Here is a 10,251-nt window from a genome sequence, read left to right as displayed (position 1 = left end):
GGTTGCCATCTTTTAACTTACAAATAAATAGTAGATGTTGATGTTGAAATATTCAATTATCACGAGTTTGTCCAATTATCAATGTATTCACAAGTATATTAGAATCATCTACATCTTGAGAAATACATTTCTCCATGCCAACTTAAGTTTCATTACCTCGACTAAACATGTATTCAACTATCTAAACTTCAATCTTATCCCAACTTCAATTGTGAGTGTTTTCAGTTAACAACTTAAAACTATTTCAAGCGTAAACACAACCAAAACCGGATGAGGAAAGTAAAAAACTTCTCTTATAACATGTTTACTTCTTAAGAAAGAATATAGATTCAATATTTTTTTTCCTTCACATTTTTCTTTCATAATATTTCAAAACTCACTCACCACTACTAATCTACTATCCTTCAACTCATTCACACTTTTAGCGCTAAAAGCCTAAAACGTTTTTTCATTTTTGGCGGCAAAATTTTCCACCTTATTTCACAATTCACATTTTCAAATCGTAACCATTTCTCATACAAACCTCACAAAAACCCTTTCTCTCTCACACTCTCTTCTTCACACAAATCCAACATGAATCGCCAAAAATCAATTCTCTCATTCTTCCACAAAACCTCCCCGGAAAATCGCACTTCCACCGCCGCAAAAACCATCGCTCCGTCCGCTCCGCAATCCAACCGCGAAGATCGTACTGTCAAACCAGCCTTCAATCCACCGCCGCCTTCAGATGACGTCAGAGGAACTGACACTCCGCCGGAGAAGGTACCACGTCAGGTTTTACCGGCGAACTACGCGGCGAACACGAAGAACTCCGGTTCTTGTTTGTTTGAGAGTATCATGCATAAGTTTATTAAGGTTGATGATGTCGAAAAGGTTAACCAGAGGTAATTATCGTTTTCTCTCTTCTTTCTAATTTTGTAATTTTCTTCGTTTTCCTGTGTTCTGTGAAATCGATAGGTTAGGGTTTTTGTTCATGAAATGGGGATAAATTGCACGTGATTTTTGCTATTGATTTTCGTATACTTTCGCGTTGAAGAATAATTATTAATGCAATTTGTTTTGATGATTTATTGGAAAATAATGTGAAGGATTTTTTACTGAAGCTTGATGTACAGAATGACCTAAGATTTGAAATTGTCCAATTAGAGTGAAATTGATTCAATGTTTAGGTTGATTTGAAACGGTGTAATTAGAAACTGTGTAGAAGAATGATTATTATGTATCTGCTTGGATAAACAGCTTAATTAGAAGTTTAAAGCATAAACATTAATTATATAAGTGCTTATCTATAAGCTATTTTTATTACAAAAGATAGAACAAAGTCAAACTGCTTTTATATAAGCTACGAGTTTTTTTTCATAAGTTGTACTTAAGAGCTTATGGAAATAAGCTGAAAATTACTTATGGACATGTAGTAAGATTTTTCTATCAGATCTCCTAAACAGGTAGTTATGCAAGTAGATAAACTCAAATAAGCCAATCCAAACAGACCTATGCATTTTGGAATTATCATATCAGAATATGATTGTATAAGTTATGATAAAAAAAATTATATACTTGAAATATAGAGTTGAAACTGAAGATGATCCTGAATCATAATGAGAAGTGTATAGATGCAATTTCACTGAAGCTTGATATTTAGAATGACCAACGATCTTATACTGTAGATATTACAGTGGAATTGAAGCAACATTTTAGTTCGATTTGGAAATATATGATTAAAAACTGTATAGAAGCACGCTAAGCACTTATAGTAAAACTGTTTTTTATATAAGCTGTTTTCATTAGTTATCCTTGAGAGCTTATGAAAGTAAGCTGAAAACAACTTATGGACTTTCCATAAGCTCTTCGAAACTGTCTCACATGTACTTATACTGGTAGATAACTAGAATAAGTTAATTCAAATAGACACACTCTCTGAATTATCATGTCACAGTATAGTTGTTTAGCAAGTTAGGCAGCCCCGATAAAGAGTATATAGCTGATACCGAAGATGTTAGTGAATCATAATGATATAGTAAGTTAGGAAGTTCATATAAAAACGATATAGTTTGAAACTACATGACTACAAAAAGCACACTAAGCACTTACAGTATAAACGTTTATCATATAAGTGCATATGTATAAGCTATTTCACTTAGATAAGATCAAATAAAGTACAAATGTTTTCGTACAAGCTGTTTTCATTAGTTATCCTGGAGAGCTTATGAAAGTAGGCTGAAAACAACTTATGGACATGTTGTAAGCTGTTTCCATAAGCTCTTCGAAACTGTCTTCCAGGTACTTATACTGGTAGATAACTAGAATAAGTTAATTCAAATAGACACACTTTCTGAATTATCATGTCACAGTATGGTTAATTAGCGAGTTAGCCAGCACTGATAAAAAGTATATAGTTGAAACCGAAGATGTTAGTGAATCATAATGGAAAGTGTTGTTTATTGGATGCCAGAACGTTCTCATGTGGAATTTTTTTTTGCAGGAGCCAGTCATCAAATCATGACAGCTTCCCCAAACCGTCTCCATCATCAGATATATTTACCGATACTAACCGGAAAGGACTGCAGAAAGAAGCAGCAGCAGCAGCAGGTTTTGAACCTTTGGTGAAAGCGAAAGATAATGCTGTAAATTTCAAAGAAAAGGTTAATCATGATAATATATTCAGGAGCCAGTCATCAAATCATGATAGCTTCCCCAGACCATCTCCACCATCTTCTATATTTACTAATACTAACCGGAAAGGGCTGCAGAGAGAAGCAGCAGCAGCTTTTGAGCCTGTGGTGAAAGCAAAAGATAATGCTGTAAATTTTAGACAAAAGGTTAACAATGAAAACACGTTCCTGTTTGAAAATGATGATGATATCACTGGACCAGAAACCCCAGGGATGCAGCCTCTTACTTCTAATGTAAAGCGAAAACTAGAGGATGTGTCCAAGCTTTCTTCCTTACGGGATTCTGGCAAACGAGTTAGATTCCTTGAGGATTCAATGTCATTGGACATGACTAAGAAGGAGTTAGAAGTAGCTAGCAAGTTTGAGTGGCTTGATCCTTCTCGAATCAGGGATGCAAATGGAAGAAGGCCCGATGATCCGTTATATGACAGGACTACACTTTATATACCTCCAGAGGTTTTGAGAAAAATGTCAGCATCGCAGAAACAGTATTGGAGTGTCAAATGTAAATATATGGATGTTTTGCTGTTCTTTAAAGTGGTTAGTCAATCAATAACTTTGAACATTGACATTTTATTCCTTTACATCCTGTGGTATATTTATTTATTTACTACTGGTATTTTTTATACATAAACCTTAGTTAATGTGCCTAAAATAAATCCTCAACACAGGGAAAATTTTATGAGCTTTATGAAATGGATGCTGAAATTGGCCACAAGGAGCTTGATTGGAAAATAACATTAAGTGGTGTGGGAAAATGTCGGCAGGTGATTTCTAATTTTTAGTTCTGGTTGTTAACATTTCCCTTTATAATTTTGTGGTTCTTGACCCATTTTCTATGTTTATTACTTAACGTGAATTTTTCGAATTTGTTGACTCAGGTTGGTATATCTGAAAGTGGGATTGATGATGCTGTTAAAAACTTGGTTGCTCGTGGGTAAGGATACAATGTATTTAATTTTGTAGTTGATATGACTACTTTTTTTATACTAAGTAGAGATTTTATGCATAATATAGATGATATTTGCTAATCATTGATTATTGCACCATATGCATTAATTCTCAATAATAAATTTACATGGTGATAGTAGTTTCCTAGTAAATTGTTGGATACTCAGTATGATGTTTTTTTCCATTGTGAAGATATAAGGTTGGGCGAGTGGAGCAATTGGAGACGTCTGAAGAAGCAAAAGCTAGAGGAGCTAATTCTGTAAGTTTTCTATTAGTTATGATTCAAATATGCATTCATCTTCCTATATTTTTACGTGAGAGATTATTCCAGGTCTTATTTCATCTGTTATCATTCTGAAGTTCTTTCATTTTTGGTTATTATTCTGCTATCTCCATGCGATAAAAACAGTGTTTTAGGTAGATTATAATTGATCTTGCATACAGTGAACATTGCAGGACATGCAGTTGTCATTTGAAATTGAGCTTTTTCTGGTTGACTAAATTATTAGAACTCCCTGTATATGTTAGGCGGGTTGTTACTAATAGACTGAGAGAAAAAATCAACAACGCATGTTGCCGACAGGAAAAGGGATAAAAAGGAGATTCAATTGGTGAATCAGATTGGGACAAGGGAGAGATCGAATTCTCTCTAGTAACCTGAGAGTGCTTCATTCATATCAATTGAGACTTGCTTCTTTCTTCTTATTTACTAGTTGGTTCCAATCAGTATACTAGTTTAGCCGGTGTCCTTAATTATTTTGATCTGGTGGTTTTTTTTCATGGTCTGACTCTTGCTGCATGATTGCAGGTTATTCAAAGAAAATTAGTTCAGGTAGTCACCCCATCAACCAACGTGGATGGTAATATTGGCCCTGATGCAAACCATCTTCTTGCAATAAAAGAGGTTCCCACTTCTCATTGTTGTTGAATTGCTCATTTTCTGTGTGCTATGATAAGTATTTGTGATGTATAATGATGTTAAATGTTAATACTGTAATTATTTAATGTGACGATGAATTGTATATTTTCTTCAGGAAAGCAATGGCTCCGATAATGGTTCAGTTACATATGGATTTGCTTTTGTTGATTGTGCTCGTCTTAGGTTATGGGTTGGTTCTATTGATGATGATGCGTCATGTTCTGCTTTGGGGGCTTTATTGATGCAAGTATGCTCAAAATACCCTTCTTTAACTGGTTCCTATTTTTGGATGTAGTTTCTGTGATTGATCTTTTAATTTGTCAAACTGTTAGCTAATTTGCCTGTGTGAATGCAATTTTAGGTGTCACCCAAGGAAATTATATATGAACGCAGAGGTGAACAATCTTATTTCTTTGCCTTCAGCTTGAACACACTTCAAATCTGTACCTTGTATAGGATTATTTCTTATTGTGAAGTACAATGTTTTTACAGGGGTGTCCAAAGAAGCTGAGAAAGCATTTAGAAAATTCTCTTTAAATGGTGAGTTGTTATGTTTCATTGCAGTTTAGTAATACACCAGCACGGTATTGAAAGTATTATAGAGTTTTAAATGTGTTTCTACTTTCTTTTCTATGCTTTGTCTTGGAAGTTGTATGTACATACCAAGGTTAGGAAAGTAATAGTTTTCCACAGTTTTGTATAACAACTTAATAACAAACATTTTGGGGTGGCCAATTATTGTATGTTATTCATTGGTGCATTTAGTTCTGCTTTGACTTAAAGATACATAATGTTTTATGGAAATCAGTTAATACCTTTCCTGTATCTCTATGTTATATGGAAATAGATATGGAACAAAGTGGTCTCTTAGGAATTCAGGCTACCTGTCCCCCTCTGAAATTAAGCTGATATGGTATTATATTCATTTTGTAATTTATCTTCTAACCGTAACATCTGCACATCTGATATTCTGTTTTATGTGCTGAATTGCCGATAGCTTGTTCTTCTACCGTTAACAAATTAATTAGATTGTGCTTCATATGCAGTTTGTCTTGTGTATTAACGTGAGTAGCTCAATACAAGCTGCACGTGGAATAATTGAGTTACCAAGTTTTTGCACTATGTTGCAATTAGATATTTTTGCTTGATATAAATTTTTTGTAGCGTGAAGTTTTCAAAGTATTTTTTTACCTTTGCTATGTTGAATATGTATGTGTGTGTGTATGATTAAATTAAAAAAACATAATTGGACCTCTTTATTTGTTTCTGTTCCACTTGCAGGTTCCACAACACTACAATTGACTCCTATGCGGTCGATCACTGACTTGGTGAACTCAGAAATTAGTGATTTAATTCACTTGAAAGGATACTTTAAGGGTTCGTCTAATTCACTGGATCATGTGCTGACCGATGTGATTCACCGTGAAATCACGTTATCTGCTCTTGGTGGACTGATAGGTCATCTGAATAGATTGATGGTATAACTGTGTTTACTGTGACACCTTTTTTGAGCAGTGTGCAACTATGTTGTTTATAATGAGTAATCTGTTCTTCTTTTCATACAGCTAGATGAGGTCCTTCAGAACGGGGACATTTATCCATACCAGGTTTATAAGGGTTGCCTCAAAATGGATGGTCCAACCTATATAAATCTAGAAATCTTTGGCAATAGCGAGGATGGTGGAAAAGCAGGCAAGTGCTTGTTCTATTTGAGCACTCTTAACCCTCTAACATATTACATCGGAAATTTCAGTATTAAAAAGTCTGTTCTGCTTGTGTTTCAGGTACATTGTACAAGTATCTTGATAACTGTGTTACTTCATCTGGAAAGCGGCTTCTTAGGAACTGGATCTGCTGTCCATTGAAAGATGCTGAAGGAATTAATAATAGGCTTGATGTGGTAGACCATCTAATAGCTTCCCCTGAAATTGTGTCTCATATTGCACAACATCTTCGTAAGCTTCCGGATTTGGAACTATTACTTGGCCGAACCAAGTCCAGCCTAAAAGTATCAAGCCCTATCTTACTGCCCTTGTTGGTAAAGAAAATATTGAAACAGAGGGTAAGTTCTACTGTTTCTTATGCCAAATTTGTATAGGATTGTAATTAGTTCTTTCTATGATTTCTGAACAATTTCTTGCACTCTTGTTTTGAATGAAATCAACTTCTCATTTGAATGCCAAAGAAAACATATTGATTGTAATGCCCGTCAATGCATTACTTAGTTTAGTTGCATATTTCATGTCACGGAGAATGAAATCTAGGATCTTTATATTTTCGTTTATAAATGACATGTCGAAAATATGTATTGAAGGTTTTTCTGTTATTTAGTGCACATAAATGACTTTTAATGTAAATACATACAGGTGAAAGTGTTTGGGTCACTTGTGAAAGGCCTTCGGACTACTGTGAGTTTGTTGCTTCTACTACAGAAAGAGCAGCCTCTAATATCGTCCTTGACCAAAGTTTTCAAACTTCCAGTGCTTACTGGCAGTGATGGCCTCGATCAATTTCTTACTCAGTTTGAAGCAGCTGTAGATAGTGATTTCCCAAATTACCAGGTATTTTTCTTTTTTGTTACACGTACAAATAATATGAAACAAAACTTCTTCCATGTATTCCTCCTAGTCTGACTTATGCTTGTATATTGCAATGAAATTGTTAATTTGGAATTTTGATTGATTGGAAATTGATATGTACTATCACTCTATGTGCTCTTATGTCATTTGTAAATTATAATAATAACCATCAGAAATTCCTAAAAGTTTATTTAACAGCTTGATAAATTCCTAACAATTCATTTAACACTGTAAAATTGAAATGGACTACTTCACTGAGAAGTATTTTATCTGTCACAACAGTCACTTATAGTTAAAAATGTATTTTGACTTTGCCATGTGTATTATCTTTGAAATTCTTTAAACTTGTATATATGTCTGACCTTATATTTGGTGCCAGAATCATGATGTTACAGATACAGATGCCGAAACACTCACAATACTTGCTGAACTATTTTTGGAGAAAGCTACTCAATGGTTTGAAGTTGTTCACGCCATCAATTGCATTGATGTACTAAGATCTTTTGCTGTTACTTCTAGCTTTTCATGTGGAACTATGTCTAGGCCTGTCATAGTGCCAACATCAAAAAGTACAAGTAATGGTAGTGGAGCACCTGTGCTCAAAATGAAGGGACTGTGGCATCCATTTGCTCTTGGAGAGACTGGACGTGAGCCTGTTCCAAATGACATGATCCTTGGCGAGAATGAAGGTGGGCATCATCCTCGCACGTTGCTTCTGACAGGGCCAAACATGGGTGGAAAATCAACACTTTTGCGTGCTACCTGTCTAGCTGTTATTATGGCCCAGGTTCTTATCCTTCACCATTCTGCTAGCTTTTTTTAGCTTAGGTATCTCTGATGAGAAGTTACTTTTCTTAAACTATGTTGATGTTAATTTCCAAGCTTTTGATACAAAGGAAGCAATTATGTTGCCTCTTATAATATGCCTCTGACGTCTCTGCAGTTAGGATGCTATGTGCCGTGCGAAAATTGTGTTCTTTCAGTTGTGGATATCATCTTCACACGCCTTGGAGCCACAGATAGAATCATGGCAGGCGAGAGTAAGTACTCTAACAAGCAGCGAATGTGCTTTATGATTACATTAGAGGTGTTGCCTATCCATCAATTTTTCCAATGGAATTTTGAGCACTTTGAAATTCAGGATTGTGGTTCTAAAACTATGTTTTTGTTTTCAGGTACCTTCTTTATTGAGTGTACAGAAACTGCATCAGTGCTTCATAATGCTACTCAAGATTCTCTTGTTATCCTTGATGAATTGGGTCGGGGAACAAGCACTTTTGATGGCTACGCCATTGCATATGCTGTAAGACTCCGTTCTTCACTATTCTTTATCTTAAATGATATTTTTGGTTCTGGTTTAGAGTACAAGGGTTTCTATACTTACTATTAGGTGGACATAATGAGAATTTATCCACTTATCCTGTAATTTTGCTCCATGCATTGAAAAGCATTTTTAGGCTATTAATAATTCTATGGATGCTCACAGGTATTCCGGCATCTGATTGAAAAGGTTAACTGTCGCTTGCTATTCGCAACACATTACCATCCACTAACAAAAGAATTTGCATCTCATCCACGCGTTACAATGCAACACATGGCTTGTGCTTTCAAGTCAAAATCTGATACCCTTTCCAAACAAAATCAGGAACTAGTTTTCCTATACCGGCTTGCCTCTGGAGCATGTCCAGAGAGCTACGGATTGCAGGTTGCACTTATGGCTGGAATCCCAGAAAAAACTGTGAACGTTGCTTCAAAGGCGAGCCAACAGATGAAAATATCAATTGGCAAAAACTTTAGGTCAAGTGAACAGAGATCAGAGTTTTCAACTCTTCATGAAGAATGGCTGAAGACCTTGATGTCTATCGCAAGAATAGAGAATAGTGAATATTTTGACGATGATGTTTTAGATACATTAGTCTGTTTGCGGTATGAACTAAAATCTTCGTTTAAATCAGGCAACTAGAGATGTAGAGTGCAACAGGTAGGGCTACTAATCTTACTTCTACAAAACTGCTTGTAAATTTATACTTGTTTCCTTAGTGATTAAAGAACACCTGTTTTCATTTTGGCAAACTGTGGCTTGTTTATTCTTTTATTTGGGAGAAAGCTGAACTATAGTAAATTACGTGATTGAAGTAGTTGGGAATGCATTGTGGTTATTTTTTTTTATTAGAATCATTGTGGTTACACTACAATAGGAGCGTGCAAGCTCAACTTGGATGGAATAAGAATTTATTTATAAACACAATTGTAGGATAATATAATCACACACATTTTAGGCATGCAAGCCTAAGATATTTTATAAAAAAGAAGACTATGAAGCTCATTAAAGAGTCTTTCAATTCAAATATGCACATTCATGGAATCGAAAGTGAAGTTGAGGTATGGTAGCCAATTACCACTTGCCAACTTCATGCCAAATATCGTTTTGCTGAACTTGCCGATTCAAATTCATAAGCTTGCGTCTGAATCAAAGTAGGAATACAAACTTTCGATGGTGCAATTGTTAGTAACTATATCAATGCGAACTTTGGAGTCATTTTCCACTGAGATGGGAGACACCTTCCTTCCAAGCCATGTCTATGCCAATATATATTCTTATTTCTTCTCGGAGAGCATTATAGGCTTTGATCTTGTGGCTATAATCTTTATCTCTGTCCTCACCTCACAAGGTCTTTTCCAGCCAATGAGGAGTCCTCATTGAGGACTGTATCAGTATATATATATATAGATCTATGCAATTATTTATACAAACAATGTTTAAAATTTTATATAAAAAGATTAGCTTAAATTTTATATAAAAAGATTAGTAATAGTTATATTAATGTCAAATATTTGTATGCTCTTTTGTTGAACCCCATGCAAGACACGGATTCTTTGAAGATTTTTGTTTCATTTTTATTTGATAATTCTTTTGTTTCAATATTATTAATGAATACATATATTTCAAATTTAATTTTCTCTTATTTTAAAAAATGAATTGAATGTCCCGTGAGCATAGCTCAGGTAGGACAATGCATTATTATATGCAGGGGCCGGGGTTCGAACCCCGGACACCCCACTTATTCACCTAACAAAATTTGAATTGAATAAATTCAACTTTATACAGAAATTATAAATAAATTTGGTT

At 34.8% G+C, this 10,251-nt stretch overlaps 1 protein-coding gene across 2 annotated transcripts; it reads left to right on the top strand.

Annotated features, from left to right (window-relative positions):
• Positions 1–385: 385 nt before the first annotated feature.
• Positions 386–9,259, top strand: LOC146918359 (DNA mismatch repair protein MSH7-like). Of its 2 annotated transcripts, XM_085720017.1 has the most exons (17): positions 386–884; positions 2,483–3,212; positions 3,344–3,439; positions 3,554–3,609; positions 3,816–3,882; positions 4,432–4,527; positions 4,658–4,789; positions 4,904–4,937; positions 5,035–5,082; positions 5,824–6,020; positions 6,108–6,234; positions 6,327–6,604; positions 6,909–7,103; positions 7,501–7,908; positions 8,065–8,161; positions 8,297–8,424; positions 8,608–9,259. In XM_085720017.1, the coding sequence occupies exons 1-17, from the start codon at positions 574–576 to the stop codon at positions 9,082–9,084; spliced, it is 3,477 nt and encodes a 1,158-aa protein (XP_085576143.1). In that variant the 5' UTR covers positions 386–573; the 3' UTR covers positions 9,085–9,259. The 2 variants fall into 2 exon arrangements, with proteins under 2 accessions (XP_085576143.1, XP_085576144.1); XM_085720018.1 differs by lacking the exons at positions 8,297–8,424; positions 8,608–9,259 and having other exon boundaries at positions 398–884; positions 7,501–7,949.
• The last annotated feature ends 992 nt before the right edge of the window (positions 9,260–10,251 follow it).

The sequence above is a fragment of the Medicago sativa genome, chromosome 6, assembly GCF_051527215.1.
Source record: "Medicago sativa cultivar Bolivia chromosome 6, Bolivia_mono, whole genome shotgun sequence".
NCBI classification, from domain to species: Eukaryota; Viridiplantae; Streptophyta; class Magnoliopsida; order Fabales; family Fabaceae; genus Medicago; species Medicago sativa.
Note: the sequence above shows the minus strand (reverse complement) of the source record. Positions and strands in the feature narration are given on the sequence as shown.